The following is an 18,535-nucleotide window of genomic DNA, read 5'->3' as shown; positions in this document are numbered from 1 at the left end:
GCAAATGAACAGTGAACAGCAATCTGATGAATAATGTCCGTCTTTGATTTGTATTACTTAAAATCATACTTGACGCTTACCAGGATTTCACTGTTTTTAACAGCTTTTAGTCATAGGTTGATATTGGCGACACCTGTTACGGGTGTGGCTTAGCCAGGCAAATGTAAGCAAGGGTTATAGGTGCTAAACTGCGAAAAAAATACAATTATTTTCATGAGACGGCCGTACCTGTTTATTTATTAATAATTTGTCAAATTGTGGTTTTGTTTTTGAGATAAAGTAACCAACTCGTTTCCTAATGGAAGCCTATTTCTGGTCTTAGTTTTCATGTTCACCAATGAAGAGTGCTAACTTCTATAGCTAGGAAGTCGTGAATGGCACTAAGAATTCTAAAGCTTCGCTCTCCAGCTGTGGATATTTGTCTTTCCTCTTCATGCAGAACACGTGAGTCTTTTACGATTTAAATTTTATGTAAGCGTGATGTCCAAAGCAAAGACTGTTTGTCATCTTCGTGTTCACATCGCTCAGTTGTACTGACATAGCTGCAAAAGGATTTCGCATCCATCTATGCCCACTATTAGCTTGAGAGTTCAGTTCCGGAAAGTAAATTAATAGTTTTTCTCCAAAGTTAGTCAAGCTGTGCATCGTGCAAGGAATGTGAGAAATTACACCACCAACTGGCCCACTTCTCTCTGACAGCCTTCTGAAAGTAAGGGACAGACTGAAACACTGCCTTCAGTAAAGACTTTGACCACAAACGGAATTTTGCCAGGACTGCTTAGATTTTATCCTTCACCTTTATATTCGTTTTCTTCTCTCCCTTGGAGGCTCTATTCTGTAATATTTGAGTGATTAAAATCAATTGCGAGTAATACTAACATCACTAGTGAAAGAGGATCGCAGAAATAATTCAGATAAAAAGATTTGGAATCTTGTTTTAATGTTCTTAAAATTCAGCTTCAAGTTCCAGAATTCGTCAATACCTCTCCTTTGGAAAGCTACCAAATCTGAGGAGATTCTGATGATTCTAAACAGTCGTTTGCAACACTTTATTTGACTTCAGAGCTTTGATCGTTTTCTTTAAGCACGTCTTTCAGATCAGAAGGTAAAACCGTGGCTGCCAGTGCCTGTTGGTGGAGAAATCACTGTGTCCATGATACATTTGGCCTTACTGACAACTTCACAACGAGCCCGCTTCTCCTATCAGTGACGGCTTTACAACGTGTTGGTGTTAAGAGAACAGTTTCCTGTATTGTGGCTGTCTGACATCAGTAACAAAATGATAGCACGTCTCAGCTAACTGGAAGAGACAATTCTCTACCAATTGCTAAGAGTTCACCAGTTGACGGTTTGGTGTTGTCTTGCTGGAATCTGTCGGAAATGTCAGAGGATTCGGTCTGGGTGCCACAACTACCCCGTAGCACTGTTTGCCATTAAGTCACCCGCAACTCTTGTAGCAGATTGTCTGTCCACTGCGTGAGGTAGCTCCTACAAGACTTGCAGAAATAGCTGTTAAAAGCAGAGCAATGCACATACCAAGTGTCAAGTCATTCTTTCTGTAAATAACTAGAGAGATTGAGACAGTTACTATCTCCATTTCGAAAGACATCGTGATAGAACAATCCTACTCTGTAGAAAGAAGTTGGGGAATGAGGTCTACACACCTTCTGAGGACATGTTGTCCAAAATCAGGGTGCTGCAACGGTATGGGAAATCTGGAAAGTTGTGCTGTTGGAAGAGTTTTACGCAGACAGGATATTGTAACATTGTAATGGATCACTGGTGGACAACATTTACCAGCTGTTGTTGTACAGGTCTGCACGTGCGTCGTACGAGTGTGGAGAGTGCCGTGTAAGGTGGGCTCGGTGGCGCCGTGTTTCAGGACCTTCCGCCATGTCGGCAGCTGCTGAGGTTCAGAGGACGGCGGCCGTGGACCTGGGCGCCCTGCTGGACGCGGGCGACGGCGCGGTCGTCACGCTGGTGGCAGGAGAGACGCGGCTGGCGGCGCACCGCGCGGTCCTGGCCGCCAGGAGCCCCGTGTTCCGAGCCATGTTCCAGCACGACACGCTGGAGGCCAGCTGCGGCGAGGTCAGAATCGCGGACGTGGGGGGCCCTGTGCTGAGGCAGCTGCTGTCTTACGTGTACACCCTGCAGGCCCCCCAGCTGACCGACACGGCCCCTGAGCTGTTGGCGGCAGCCGACACATACGGCCTGTCCGCCCTGAAGGCCGCCTGCGAACAGCAGGTGGCGGCGCAGCTGGAGGTGGAGACGGCGGCGGCTGCAGCTGTGCTGGCGGTGAGGCACTCGTGCCCCAGCCTAACTGCGGCCGCCATCCACTTCATAAGGGCCCACGACTACAAAGTAATGGCGACGCAGGGCTGGGCAGACGCCGTGCTGCAGTACCCGAAAGACATCGTCGAAGTCAGTCGGCTGCTCAGTGAGCCACCAGCAGAACCCAGGTGAGCACGGGGCAGGATGTTGTTCTGTGTCTACCAGTAACATACGTGTGTGTGTGCGTGTGTGTGAGTATTTCTGAGACTAAAATATTTGTCAGCTGCTCGGTGAGCCACCAGCAGAACCCAGGTGAGCACGGGGCAGGATGTTGTTCTGTGTCTACCAGTAACATACGTGTGTGTGTGCGTGTGTGTGAGTATTTCTGAGACTAAAATATTTGTCAGCTGCTCGGTGAGCCACCAGCAGAACCCAGGTGAGCACGGGGCAGGATGTTGTTCTGTGTCTACCAGTAACATACGTGTGTGTGTGCGTGTGTGTGAGTATTTCTGAGACTAAAATATTTGTCAGCATCTCACATCTGATGTACCAGTGCTGTACAGTACCCGTGCACGGAATGCCATTCGCTGACAGCTCACGATGGCGTAATTGTCTTGTCACGACTGGTTTATTAAAGCTCCACGTTGAACTCTTTTTGTCAGCAGTTACGTCAAGTAAAGAAATCAGAGACGCCCAGTGTAACATCTCAGATACTTCCATTCTCTCCTGCTCCAGTTTCCCCACAGTCCCATGTTCACTACCATACAGTGCTGTGCTCAAACGTACATTCTCGCAAATTTCTTCCTCACATTAACGCCCGTGTTTGATACTAGTAGACTTCTCTCGGCCAGAAATGCCATTTTTACCTGTGCAACTCTGCTTTTGATGTTGTCCTTCCTCCATCTGTTATTTTGCTGCCTAGTAAGCAGAACTCGTTAACTTCAATTACTTTCTGACCATCAACCCTGATGATAAGTTTCTCGCTGTTCTCATTTCTGCTACTTCCCATTACTTTCGTTTTTATTCAATTTCATCTCAAACCATATTCCGCATTCATTAGCTTCTTCATTCCATTCCCTGTAATTCTTCCCCAATCTCATTGAGGAAAGCAATCTCATCAGCAGTTCTTATCATTAATGTTGTTTCATCCTGATTGCTTCTTCGATGTGTAGACTAAACAGTACGAGAGAAACACTACATCCCTCTTTTACACACATTTTAATCCAAGCACTTCGTTATTCGTTTCCCAGTCTTATTGTTCCCTCTTCCTTGTTGTAAATATTGCATCTCTCCTGTCTTTCCCAGAGCTTAGCCCTAATTTTCTCATAGTTTCGTACATCTTGCTCAATTTCACACTGTCGAATGCTTTTTCCAGGTCGGCAAATCCTATGAACGTGGCTTGATTTTTCTTCAGTCGTGCTTCCATTATCAACAGCATATCAAAATTGTCCCTCTGATGCCTTTAACTTTCCTGAACCGACATCTAACAGAACTTCAATATCGTGTTCCAGTCTTATATATCGGGTGGTCAAAAAGTCAGTATAAATTTGAAAACTTAATAAACCACGGAATAATGTAGATAGGGAGGTAAAAATTTATACCCATGCTTGGAATGACATGGGGTTTTATTAGAACAAAAAAAAAGACACTTCAAAGATCACTTGCGCATGTCGTTTGGTGATCATCGTGTGCTCAGCCGCCACTTTCGTCCTGCTTGGCCTCCCAGGTCCCCAGACCTCAGACCGTGCGATTATTGGCTTTGGGGTTTCCTGAAGTCATAAGTGTATCGTGATCGACCGACATCTCTAGGGATGCTGAAAGACAACATCCGACGACAATGCCTCACCATAACTCCGGACATGCTTTACAATGCTGTTCACAACATTATTCCTCGCCTACAGCTATTGCTGAGGAATGATGGTGGACATATTGGGCATTTCCTGTGAAGAACATCATCTTTGCTTTGTCTTACTTTGTTATGCTAATTATTGCTATTCTGATCAGGTGAAGCGCCATCTGTTGGACATTTTTTGAACTTTTGTATCTTTTTGGTCCTAAAAAACCCCATGTCATTCCAAGCATGTGTGTCAATTTGTACCTCTCTATCTTCATTATTCCGTGATTTATTCAGTTTTTAAATTTATATTGACTTTTTGATCACCTGGTATATTACTCTTGTCAGTAACTTGGATGCATGTGCTGTTAAGCTGATGGTGCGATAATTCTCATACTTGTCTTGGTCTTTTTCTGAAAGTCATATGGTATATCACCAGACTCGTACATTCCACATTCGAACGTGAATAGTTATTTTGTTACTACTTCTCCAATGATATTAGGAATTCTGATGGAATGTTATTTATCCCTTCTGCCTTATTTGATATTGAATTTTCCATAGTTCTTTTAAATTCTCACTCTAGTACTGGATCACCTATCTCTTCCATGTCGACTAATGTTTCTTCTTCTATTACACCATCAGCCAAGTCTTTCACGTCATACAAGCATTCAGTGTATTTTTTCCATCTGTCTGCTATCTCCTCTGCATTTAACAGTGGAATTCCGGTTCCACTCTTAATGTTACCCCCTTTGCTTTTAATTTCACCAAAGTTTGTTCTGACTTTCCTGTTATGCTGAGCCAATACTTCCAACAATCATTTCTTTTCCGATTTCTTCATCTTTTTCTGTGGCTATATGGCCTTAGCTTCTACACACTTCCTATTTATTTCATTCTGAAGTGAGTAGTACATCTCTATTCCTGAATTTCCCTGAACATTTATGTACTTCCTACTTTCATCAACTGAAGCATTTCTTCGGTTACCCACGGTTTCTTTACAGTTAGCTTCTTTGTACCTATGTTTTTCTTTCCAGCTTCTGTGATTGTTTTTAGAGATATAAACTCCTCTTCAACCACGTACCTACTGATCTGTTCCTTATCACAGTATCTATAGCCTCAGAGAACTGAAAGAACTCTTCATTCCTTAGTACTACTACATCCCACTTCTTTGCACACTGATTCTTCCTTGCTAGTCTCCTAAACTTCAGGCTACTCTTCACCACTACTAAATTGTGATCTGAATCTGTATCTGCTTCTGGGTATGCCTTACAGTTCAGTATCTAATTCCAGTGTCTCTACGTGACGATGATGCTATGTAACTGAAATCTCCCCATATCTGACTTCCTTTCCCAAATGTACCTCCTCTCCTTGTGATTCCTAAACAAAGTATTCGCTATTGCTAGCTGAAATTATTGTACAACTCAACTAGTGTTTCTCCTCTCTCTTTCCTGATACCAAGTCTATATTCTCCTGTAATCCTTTCTTCTACAGTTTCCTTTGCGGACTATTAGATTTTCATCTTCCTTTAAATACTGAATTACCTGTTTAGTATCCTCACATAGTTTTTCTATATCTTCATCAACTTGCGATGTCTGCACGTATACCTGAACTATCGTTGTCGGCACTGGTGTTAGTTCGCTGTTGATTCTGTTGGGAAGAACCCTATCACTGAAATGTTCACAGTAGCTCACTGTCTGCCCTAACCTCCTTCTCATATTGAATCCTACTCCTGCTCCGCCATTTTCTGCTGCTGTGGATATTACCCTATTCTCACGTGGCCAGAAGTCCTTGCCTTCTTTCCATTTCACTTCAATGACCACAACCATATGCAGACTGAGCATTAGCATTTTCCTTTTACACTACTGGCCATTAAAATTGGTACACCACGAAGATGACGTGCTACAGATGCGAAATATAACCGACACGAAGTAGATACAATGATATGCAAATGATTAGCTTTTCAGAGCATTTACACAAGGTTTGCGCCTGTGGCGACACCTACAACGTGCTGATAATGAGGAAAGTTTCCAACCGATTTCTCATACACAAACACCAGTTGACTGGCATTGCCTAATGAAATGTTGTTGTGATGCCTCCTGTAAGGAAGAGAAATGCGTACCATCACGTTTCCGACTTTGATAAAGGTTGGATTGTAGCCTGTCGCGAATGCGGTTTATCATATCGTGATATTGCTGCTCGCGTTGGTCGAGATCCGCTGACTGTTGGCAGAATATGAAATCGATGGGTTCAGGAGGGTAATACGGAACGCCGTGCTGGATCCCAACGGCCTCATATCACTAGCAGTCGAGATGACAGGCATCTTATCCGCATGGCTGTAACGGATCGTGCAGCCACGTCTCGATCCCTGAGTCAACAGATGGGGAAGTTTGCAAGACAACAACCATCTGCACGAACAGTTCGACGACATTAGCAGCAGCATGGACTATCAGCTCGGAGATCATGGCTGCGGTTACCCTTGACACTGCATCATAGACAGGAGCGCATGCAATGGTGTACGCGACAACGAACCTGGGTACACGAATGTCAAAACGACATTTTTTCGGATGAATCCAGGTTTTGTTTACAGCATCGTGATGGTCGCATCCGTGTTTGGCGACATCGCGGTGAACACACATTGGAAGCATGTATTTCTCATTCCCATCACCTGGCGTGATGGTATGGGGTGCCATTGGTTACACGCCTCTGTCACCTGTTGTTCGCAATGACGGCAGTTTGAACAGTGGACGTTACGTTTCAGATGTTTTACGACCCGTGGCTCTACCCTTCATTCGATCCCTGTGAAATCCTATATCTCAGCAGGATAATGAACAACCGCATGTTGCAGGTCCTGGATACAGAAAATGTTCGACTGCTGCCCTGGCCAGCACATTCTCCAGATCTCTAATTGGCTCGTCACAATGCACCAGTCACTACTCTTGATGAACTGTGGCATCGTGTAGAAGCTGCATGGGCAGCTGTACCTGTACACGCCATCCAAGCTCTGTTTGACTCAATGCCCAGGCGTATCAAGGCCATCACTGCGGCCAGTGGTGGTTGTTCTGGGTACTGATTTCTCAGGATCTATGCAGCCAAATTGCGTGAAAAGGTAATCACGTCAGTTCTAGTATAATATATTTGTCCAATGAATACCCGTTTATCATATGCATTTCTTCTTGGTGTAGCAATTTCAATGCGGAGTAGTGTATTATTTTCCAGCTTTCCTACCACATTCTAACTCCTCACATTCCACGTCTGGACTCGTATAATGTCATCCCTTGGTTGGTTATTCAATCTTTTTGTCAGGTCATGTCAGTCTTGGCAGTCTCTTCCCAGGTATCTGAATCGCCAGTAGTCTGGAAGCTCTTGGCAGGATCGTCATGATGTGTGTTCAGTTACAGGCCACATGTCGTGTTGATACTCTTCGCGTACCTTTAATGAAGTGGTTTCCATTTCCTTCTCATGCCACTCATGATTGCTGAATCTTCCACTAACCTAAACGGCAAAGCAGGGCCCTGAGCCTCCGTGATCCCCTCCGCCCACTCTGGCAAGGCTGTTGGCTGAATGAGGGTGACCTTTTATGCCAGGAGCCTTCGGCTGCCAATGCTGATGATTTTTATTCACAATGTGGATGGCGGGGTTCGAGCCCAGGATCGAGGACGACGATACCTCTAGATGACGGGCTCCAAACAGCAGGGTAATGATTCCCAGTCAGACGTCCAGGCGCCACGCGGGGTAGCAGTGCGGTCTGAGCCACCTCGTCACGGTCTGCGGGGCTCCCCCCTCACCCCCACTGCTGTTGGAGGTTCGAGTCCTCCCTTGGGCATAGGTGTGTGTGTGTTGTCCTTAGCGTAAGTCAGTTTAAGTTAAAGTAGTGCGTAAGCGTAGGGACGGATGGCCTCAGCAGTTGGGTCCCATAACATGTTTCCTAAAATTTACAAATTTTTTTACAGCCGTCCAGTACAGAAGGTGCTGTGAGCACAGGGGCTCCTGATGCACATTGTGAGTGAACGACAAGAGAACAATCCAGTCAGCACGACAGCATGGTCACACACAGTGGTGGGCCTTACAGTCACATTGTCTTCTCGTCTCTGTTCAGCCATCACCCGCAATATGTGCCATGCCTCTCCTCCTAGGAAACACACAGGTACTGGTTACCTCACTGTACTGGATGCTGGAGGAGCAGGCGGCAAATCTCTGCCCTCCAGTCACGTCTGTAATCGTCTCTGGCGCCGTCGGAGGCCGTCCAGTGGAATGCACCAGTTTGCTCCTACTGGGATACGCCAGATTACGTTGCCTATGGATCTGTTTGAGTCTGAAGCATCTTGTACAATGTCAGTACTGATGTGACGCTTAGGTCCCACTCCTATTTGTTACTCTCTGTCTCTCACATACGTATGCTTCATACAAGGCTGTCTCCTTTATTTTTCAAATCTTTTGGAATGTGTATGCAATACTCTACAGATTACTTGACAAGTTGTAAACATTGCCGGTGAGGCAATGTTGATTGTACCGCCTGACCCACTTTTTCTTGTAACAGCAGCCTGTAGTGTAATCTTCTCAATCTCAGTCTCTTGTCCAGCTTAAAACGGAAGATAATGTTTGAGTCAGAAACACATAACCCTTGCTGTCTTTTCAAGAAACCGAATTATAGAGACATTACATGCCTGTACGATTTTGTCTGCTTTACTGAAAAGCAAATTTTGAAACTACTCATTGTAACGTTTGCAGTATAGCTGTTGTAGTTCCTGGCCATCACCTTCTTCATTCCTTCAGGCGTCAAACGTATTGCATGGTAGTTATCCACTGTTCATCAAAATATCAGCCTATCAAACAACTCCTCTATGTAAGTTGGTACCCCGAGTTACCAGATTATATCTTCTCCATCTCCTCCCCCCCCCCCCCCCCTTTCTCTCTCTCTCGCTCTCTCTCTGTCTTCAGTGACATCATTGAGCCTCCATACATTGGGTTTCAACCAACCCCACAAGCCAGCCGACTTGAACTGCTCGCCAGGTTGTGCCCGACAGGTGTTGTGTGACTGAGGCAGAGCTGCTGGCCCCTGCGGCCGGGCTCTCGTGTCCAGTTCGGTGTCCGCCGCCTCCAGCCGCGCCTCTTGTTTTCCAGCGCGCCGGCCGCCCCCGCCGCCCGGCCGCCCAGCGACAGCAGCCGGACCCCCGCCGCCGCCCCCGCCGCCCCCGCCGCCCCCGCCGCCCCCGCCGCCCGCCGATCTCCACCGCCGCCGGACAGCGCCGCCGTCTCCCGCCTGCGGTGAGTGGCCGCTGCAAGTCCGCGACTTGTACCCTCACGCCAACACTCACTGCCGTGTCAACCAAACGTTATACTAACGAAGAAATCGAATTTCATATACTTTTTCAAATGTTAGATGGCGCCCAGGTTACAGTTATCAGGAAAAATTATTTCCTTGCTTAACGGTGTGTTTAGTGTAATTGCAACTTTCGATGGTCTTTATGCATGTTACAAATTACTGGTGAAGGAAATGGGTGTGAAGCCAGGGTTTCAGTGCATCGGCATTCACGTAACCCAGAGGATGCATTAATGAATCGTTGCGTATACAGGTGTATGCACAGGCCCAAAAGAAAAGAAAAAACAGTGATAAAGTAAGAGTAAGCAGAATTAGAAGTAAGTGGGCTCAAAACCGGCTGTTAACAGCAGAGGATGTTGATATGGCTTGTTTCGTGCGTGTCCTCAAATATTATTCGAATTTGCTTGAGATGACTTTCGTGGATGGACACTTTCGTATTGTAGGGCATATTCTGAGGCCTCAAGTGATCACCAGTTCAGTAGTGGAGGGCACTGCGGAGGGTAAATATCGAAGAGGGAGACCAAGAGATGAGAACACTAAGCAGATTGAGGAGGATGTAGGTTGCAGTAGGGACTGGGATAGAGTAGCATGGAGAGCTGCATCAAACCAGTCTCTGGACTGAAGACCACAACAACACAACTTTCGTACGTAGCAGCCACTGATGATCTTAATGCAAATTAAAGCTCTGGTAGTAGCGTTTAGAAATGAAGAAATTCAGCAAACATCAGCCACAATGAAAGTTGGATTCAGGTGGGGTGGCGGCTGCGGTGCCCGTCGACGATAGGCGGCAGACGAGGTCAGCTGTGCTGTGGGCGTGGCAGGGTGGAGGCGTGTGCAGCACTGCACACCCCGCCCGTCTCAAACCACGCCCTGCAGCTGGTGGCGTCTGCCGGGCGTCCCGAGCACAGCATCTCCAGTCAGCGCAGAGCAGTTTTTTCCTTAGCAACTTCCTAATATTCATCTCGCTTGTTCGAAATCAGCGACCGGTGTTAGTGGACATAACTAGTCGGCTTTCTGAAAAAATATGCCCTACAGCCAGCTGAAAGGTTTTACAAGATGGCTTCATTGAGACTCCACTGACATAGCTGTTTTTGAAGTTGAAGAAGGTGCTCGATGTACCAGAATAGTACCTCCACAGGACTAGGACTAGCAACAATGCGACTGTTCAGCATGCCATTTGAAACTGATCAGAGCAGAATGCAGCAAGACGCAATAGAATAGAGGAGTGTCCTAAGTTTCAAGTGCGAAAGTAGGTGCAAAATAAATGCTGTAACTTAAATATATGCACTGACTTTAGAAAACACACTGCTCCCCCTATACGGAGACTCACGGATTTCGTGGCTCGGTTACATATCGTGCTGAGCTGTAGACACGTACAGCGTGTGGATCTACTTGTGATCGAACCACCGGCCTCCTACTGTTACAATCCAGTTTCGTTATTCTATTAGTGAAGCGAGGGTTGCATCGTTCTGTCCACCAGAACCGTCTGTGATAACGTCTCGGTGTTGCACCGCCCAGAACCCTACCAGGCTGCCTTAATGATTTGGTTTTTTTCCCCCCTAGTTCACTAGATTATAACGACGGTTTATTTTCGTGCATTGACACGTTTCTCGGATATATAGCGATTGTCAGCTGCCTTTCATGGAAACACAGCCTGACTGTGTGCCACTCCCACCTGCATAGCTCCATAAATGAGAGAACTTCAGGTACATTAACTTCTTACACGGGAAACAGCCTCTTCACGCTCTGTACAGTATCACTGTGGGCAACTGGCAAAACAGCACCACGGAATAACAATACTGACTGCAGAGGAGTGAAATTCAGCTTACTCACTAATAGTGAAAGCTACCCACAGCTACTACTGGACTTTACACTACTATTACTGTCGAGGGTAAAACTAATGAGAGTAATTAGGGGCTCCACCGCAAACTGTGTCGTCCCAGTGGCAGGGCGTGGCCAGGGTTTAACGCGGCGTGAGTAACTGCAAACACTGTATTCCCCATTAACCGACACCACAGTTCTGAACCAATGTGGTACACTGCTGCTGGCCGCTGTTGTTTGACGTTCCAGTAAGTCTCTGGAGTTGGCTCCCTGCCCCACTGGGAGAAAGTGATGGTGCAACCAAGCCCTGACACCTTCACGGATCGGACTGCTCGCTGGACAGCATATACGCCGAGAGCCGATTTCTGTCGTTCTTGTGGCTGCAGTATCCCTACCTCTTAAGAATAATGATGTACAGGTCCTTTGCACACGAACGCATGTCCGAAGCAAGAGACACAGTGACAACAACAGCTGTTAAGAAGATACAATCAACAACACAGGCAAGGAATCATCGTCTTCATCCTCCAGCAGCTGACAATGACTTTCAATCAGAGTATCCTCCCCTGCACGGTGATTGACGTGTTGTTGTGTACATAGTTCCGCGTAGTCAGCGCGTACGCAACTTTCCCACTAGAGCGCGCCCCGCTAAGCACAACAGCGCAGGCGCAGCGCTCGTCCGTCTCCGCACTACGAGATGGCGCTGTCTTAGAGGCGGACGAAATTCTGCTTCCGCCGATCCGCGTATTAATGTGTAACGCAGCCAATGAGATTGCTGCTAACACAGAACCTCTTCTCCTCGCGGATCACACTCGCGCAGTGATACCTGAACGCGCGAGGTATTATAACCTCCGATTAGTCAGTCTGTATTAGTCTGCATCAGTCTCTACTCAAGCTTCAGTCTGCGCCTAATAATCGACTGTGATAACGCCGCTGCACTCGGTCGTAAAGTGAAGGCAGTCAGCCGCTGTGTTCTCTGTGCTGACAGACAATACCTGAAATCTGGTATTGTTGTCGTACTCACATCACTGTGGATGTCGTAATTTTCGAATCCGTAAGAATTTGCAAAATGGAATGTCCCGTGCCTTCAGCTTAAGGATGTTGATGAAATGTAGTTACATCAATATCTTCTCCAAAAAATATTGATGTATATCGGACATCATTTTCTGTCGGTATATCAATATGTCGATATCAAAACGGCAATATCGACTGTGATATTTTTATTTTATATTATATTTTCGATAAATATTTGAAGCTGTCTTATTTTCAAATTGTAGTGGGACATGATTCTTACCTTCAAGTGTGTAATAATCTTACTACTTTCTGAGTTTTCATCACGTCCAATCTTGCCCTTTGAGTGTGTGAATCAAGTATTTGTGGCAGAGAACAAAAACACCGATTGCACCGTGGCGTGGGAGGGAGGGGGGGGGGGAATTGAATGGAATGACAAGATTTACGACGTCAACAAACAAAACACCAATTTCCTAAAAAAATAATTTTCAGCGGAACTAGTGTGCTATTTCTGCACATCGAAATTCTTGAAAAACAGTTGCTGAAAATGAAGAACAAAAATGTAAATGACAAGCCGTGGGCGCAGACGTGTGAGGGGAAATGCTGACGTAATCGGCGGGCAGCGCTGCCAAGGGAAAAAGCACGCTTTAACTTGGCCGCAGAATTTCGACGCTGCAGCTGGTAGGTGCCTGGCCTTTGCAGAAATGGAAAAGCAGGGAAGCGGGCATGAAGTGTTCCGGACAAACCCGCTGTGGTGACGAAACACCACGATGGACCCATCACATGCCTTTTTCTGTTTCAGTTTTCAGTTAAATTTTTGTGGTTTTGATTGGTGAGAACCAATACTATAACAAAGGATACTACTGTACCCTGCCACTGCAGAATAATACTGCAGCAAAAAAACATGAACGACAGAAAAGAAACGTAAATAAAACTTTAGTTGCGAAGGAAATGCGCCACATTCAACAACAAAACACAGTGCTCATACAAGCGTCTGCCAACAGCAAAGTATGTCGAAGGCTTTAGGAACACTGTGCAGTGATCGATAACAGCAAATTGCCTCCGACGAGCGTGACGTGACGACTGTTTGAATTGGATTGCTTTGAGGAGTTGCGGGCTGCCTCTCGCGCATGCGCAGTTGAGTGGCGTGGCGTGTGAGCGGTCCCTGCTCCCTGTTGTGGTTACAGAAGTGTGGCTGGGAGCCGCCCTTGGGAAATGCGGTGGATCCGGGGCTGGTGCAGAGAGCAGCCCGAGCTGTGGTGGGCGGGTGGGTCGCCTCCACGTGGCCTGTGTATACCTTCAGCGGTTTTACTGTCTCCTCCTCGTTTATTGCGCTCACGTTAAATTAAAGGAAAACGGATTTTTGTGACAGGGAGCTGTCAACTGAATTAAAATACGTTCGCTAAAGTATGTTACTAGTTTCAGATTTTATTTCCACCTTTCTGACAGGCAAGAAGTAATCGCTTTGCAGAAGAGTCAAGTTATTTTTCAAGGTTCGCTAAAGAGATTAAGCTTTTAATAATCTTTTCCGCTCAGGCAGTCAATTTATTTGAAACAAAGTGTTTAATTTCACACTATTGCCTAGTTTCAACTGTTCGCTGCGCATCAAGTGCACTTATGGCATTATGGCATAATAAAGAACTAAACATGATGTAATGCAGTACTGGTGCTGCAAGGAAATAAACATCAGAATCTCGGCTTGGGAATGTGCACTTTAAGGCGAATTGTGCATTTGAGTGTGGTGCACGAAATCCCGATGCTCTTGTTCCTTTCGTGACATAATGTAAGATCTTTCAGAGTTTTTTACACGTAGGAACATGAGGGCCTCCTGCGTCATCGTAGCTGCGCAAGCGCGGTGACTCCTTCCACCTGGCGCTCTCTGTCAGCTGCTCAAACGAACCTCATATTTCTAACAGGTCGCGGGAAAATACTGCGAATGGTGGTTTCAAAAACGTACAGCGTGAATTTCCTTTTACGCAAGATGAACTATGTGCGAGAATGTACGATGAATTTATTGAATCAAAGAGCGTTTGACTCTCATTTAAAAATCAACTCTTCGGTGACGAGCTATTTAGAGGAATTTAGAGTCCAGAAGATGAGACATTTGGGTCGTTACTAAAAGTTTTACAATCACGTTAGTGTGACGTGTATTAAAGTGTAAAACGCGCACAGATCATCAATATTGTATGTGCAGCCTTAGCTTCTCTTGCAGCTTATTAATCTTTGAGACCAATATTGTATGTGAACGCTGTGTATATTAATTGAAACCATGAGCTTTTATTATTTGTGTCTTGGCGCTACTTACGAGTGATGTTGTTATTGGCTGACTACATCGCGTGTCGTGTGCTGTCATCACCTGCCGAGATCACGTGACATGAGCTATGGCTGGCTTACAAAAGCTCACCGCAATCTCGATTTCAATGCATTGGAAAGTAACATGCGGTGTTTGGTGGAATCCGAATTTATACCTCCATAATAGGAACATATGGACGACATCAGAGGTCTTGCAAAACGTTTTTTTTCCCCGCTGAATTTAGTTTCCTAAAGTGCCGGGAATTCTACGTCGGTACAACAATCAAAGAAGTGATGAGTTTTACAGTGGGGAGGAAGAGTATATTGTCGCTTAACACGGAAAAAGTGTATTTTGACCCGGGAGAAAGTCTATTTTTAACCGAGAAACCGAGGAAAAATGCGTGAATTTTTTTTCCTTGTCCATGTACACGCCCTGTTAGGTTGTTGATGTACAGAACATGTAATAATAAGTCGATAGTTCTACAACTCTACAACCAGCAGTATATTTATAATGTGCAGCTGCTATTTTTATACGCAGGAGTGTCTCGATATTTTGTCCACCGACACACATTTTTTTCAAGATGTCGAGAGTCGGTATCAACATTTTAGTAAATATCGATCTATTGGATGCCACATTATTAAAAATATTCTGGTGTAGCGCCGACTGCCGTTCCGCAGCCGAAGTGTGTCAATTGCGGGCGTGCGGCCATCAGAGAAGACGGCGGCAGCCCTTGCAGGCGAGCCAGCCGAGTACAGGGGGCAGCCCGGCCGACGCTCGGCCCTCCCTGCAGCTCGCGTGCGCCACGCCGCAGCCGCCTGCGTCTGCAGACACGGCTGTCGCACGGCTCAGCCTAACATTCGACCTGGTCTCTGCCTGAAGGCACGCGGTTGCTTCCTGACGGTGAAACACCTGGTCTCAGATCGAAATTACAAACTACTCGCAATTGTACGTAGACGGAATACACTTTATTTGAATACTTTGAGCACATACTGAAATGTGTCGGACAGTCGCTGACAGGCGGTAGGGGGCGTCGCTTGTGAGGGTCGCCTGCCCTGGCCGCCCTCTGCCCTGGACGCGGTACAGTGTGTCCGTCAAGTCGTGCGCCCTCTCCGCTCCACAGTGGTGTCCCGGCGACCCAGTCTGGCCACACAGCCTGGCGCCGCTCACTCCCAGCTCAGCGACTGCCCTGTACAGAAAAACACGACATTACGGAGTAAATTGCACTAACACGGGAACAGGAATCAAATGTCAGCGTTCCCGTATCTCTTAGAAGTTTAAAAGCGGATGCCTGTTCGTGTGAATGCGTGTTCGTGTACAACTTCATCCACAATTGGCGCATACATTCCGTCCGATACGGTTTTTAAACAAAACATAGTGCAGCTGTACTGGACAATTTAAGCCTTTCCTTCGATGTGGTCTGGCCTGTGTTGCGATCTACGTTTTGTTAACAGACGAGGAAGTTGTATTTCTGTACTCAGAGATGCCATTAGTTACCTATGTTTTCTTCCCGAGTGTCGGAAGGGATTGCTCCACACACAAGTAACCGTTAGAGGTGTGTTTCTCTGAAGCTCAAAGATCGATTACCAGCAGGATGCTGAGGTCACAGGAGGTGACTCCTCGGAGTGAATTAGGAGAAAAAGTTAAAACAGCTGGTAATGAGATGGAGCGCACAAATTTTAACGGGAAGCGGCAGCAGATTTCGATAGTGGGATACTGGTATGTGTCTGTGATACGCTGGTTGATCTGTATCGTAGAGGGAAGATTTCTACATTTGTAACTCATGGCTAGGCAGAAGTGTATTGAGGGCTGCTGGAAGTTTCGCGTCTGTGATGGTTTCTTTCATTCGGTGTGTGTGTGTGTGTGTGTGTGTGTGTGTGTGTGTGTAGTAGAGTGAGAGAGTGTCGATGTTTTGTGCAGGAGCCTCTCTCAACAGGAGAGAGGGAGGAGGCTGATAGAGGCGGCCAGGCAGGGCGCGGCGGAGCAGCTGCGCGAGTTACTGGCGGCGGGGGCGGACGTGGGGGCGAGGGGGGAGGAGTTGGGGAACAGCTGGACCGCCCTGCACGTGGCAGCAGGCAGGGGTCACGTGGCGGCGGCCAGCTGCCTCGTCGGCGCCGGCGCGGAGGTCGACGCCAGGACCAGCCGGGAGCAGCAGACGCCCCTGCACTGGGCTGCACGGGGTGGCCGCGCTGGTGTGGTGCGGCTGCTGGTCGGCGCCTCTGCTGACCCCAACGCCAGGGATCGGTGGGGGCGGACGCCGCTGCACCGGGCGGCACTGTGGGGTCACGCAGGGGCGGCGGCAGAGCTGCTCCTGGCGGGGGCGGACAGGGGGGCCCGGGATGAGGATGGCAGCACCCCCCTGGACCTCGCCAGGCTGAACAGAAACCAGGAGCTGGTGGATATGCTGACACAACGCTGACGTACGGCATTCAGGAAGCACAAGCAGTTACACCATATGCGTTGGTCTTTCTAATAAAGAATACAAAAAAACAATCCTTTGTTCATTTATTTGTACATACCATTTTGTGCTGCGTATGACAACTCTGGTAACACCGGGACAACGACGAGAGATACCTGTAAACTAACGTGAGGAGCCCTTCAGTCTGTAAAATACTTCACGATCAGTTTTTGCAAAAGCTGAGTAACAACTGATAAACACTGCACTATTACTAAGCACCACCTGTCTCTCTCAAGATAACGTCAGCACTCAATCTCTTTGAAGACACGAATGGCGCAATATTGTTGGTTGTCTACCACATCACGCAGCTGCACTAACGTTCGTTGTTCGGACCAGACCGCTACATTACCCCATTACTGGAAACTATATGCTGCTAGCGTGCCTCGTGCTATGTTACACCAGCATAAACTGCACCATACTCGGATTACTGGCACACAAGTCGTTCAGTCAGAATGTGTCTTCAGTTGCGATCTCACGCCGAGTTCACTTATGTATCTGCAGTACGCAGATACTTGCCGCCTTTAATTGCAGCCTCACATTGCCAGCAAGAGTTACACCACATACCAGGCAACACTGCACACGGAATGAGTCACACATCAGGCAGATTCGTAGAGGTGACACTATGACGAAAAGTAAAATAAATAAAATTCTCTACTTTGGCCCACTAATCGAGCAAGTGCTTCCAACTGTTGGTGAGATTCTAATGAGCGACTTGCTGTTACGTTAATTCAAATGTAGATCTGACTCTCGATGTAAATTACACACTTTCCTATAGTGTCGACATCTGTACATGAGCGTGTCGTTATTTCCTAACTTTCGTCACCTGAGTCTACGACGTTTAATAAAAATGACGGAACGAGCAGCGGGGATTTCAAAAACGAAACGCACTACGACAACTAACTTTTAAAACACGGTTCCTCTCACAGCAGTGCTGCACTGAAGCGAATACCTGGTGGTTACATAGATGGAAGAGTTACATGTCCAGTGTGCACAGAGGGGGTTCTTATAAAGTGTCAAGCGATGTGAAAGACTCATAAAATTTTGACGTCGAAAGTGAACTGGCTGGATTCAGCGTGGGAGGTTCCTTTCCCTATCGACAGCAACTTATTTTTCCAGATTTCAGGTTTCAGTGTGACGCTGCAGCTAAGGGAACAGTGCAGAATAGAGCAGCAGTGGCGGCGGGGAGCGGGAAGGCGTTCTCCGCGCATGCGCCGGCAGCGGATTCGCCGCGCGGCGTGACGGTGAGTGGCTGGGGTGAGGGCTCGCGAGCCAGCCGTGGGGCCGCGACAGAGACTCGCGCCCGCCAGCCTCCAGTACTCGGCTGCGAGACGGACCTGCAACTTCCCCTCAGTCAGCATCGGCCGCCAGGGCCCACCTGTGGCGCAGCAGGCGGTCACGTGTGTAACCGCTATACGGCGAAACAAACAACTGAGACCCACACATTCACACCAGGCTATGATCGGAAACATAAAACACACTAAATTTTCTGAATCTCGCCGTTCGAAAGAGAAACACGACACCATGGCTTCACAATAG

At 47.1% G+C, this 18,535-nt stretch overlaps 1 protein-coding gene across 1 annotated transcript; it reads left to right on the top strand.

Moving 5' to 3' along the window:
- The first annotated feature begins 2,049 nt into the window (after positions 1 to 2,049).
- On the top strand, positions 2,050 to 17,124 carry LOC124553946 (poly [ADP-ribose] polymerase tankyrase-1-like). The gene is made up of 3 exons (XM_047127963.1): positions 2,050 to 2,459; positions 9,224 to 9,367; positions 16,462 to 17,124. The coding sequence occupies exons 1-3, from the start codon at positions 2,050 to 2,052 to the stop codon at positions 16,958 to 16,960; spliced, it is 1,053 nt and encodes a 350-aa protein (XP_046983919.1). The 3' UTR covers positions 16,961 to 17,124.
- The last annotated feature ends 1,411 nt before the right edge of the window (positions 17,125 to 18,535 follow it).

The sequence above is a fragment of the Schistocerca americana genome, chromosome 11, assembly GCF_021461395.2.
Source record: "Schistocerca americana isolate TAMUIC-IGC-003095 chromosome 11, iqSchAmer2.1, whole genome shotgun sequence".
In the NCBI taxonomy this organism is placed as follows: Eukaryota; Metazoa; Arthropoda; class Insecta; order Orthoptera; family Acrididae; genus Schistocerca; species Schistocerca americana.
Note: the sequence above shows the minus strand (reverse complement) of the source record. Positions and strands in the feature narration are given on the sequence as shown.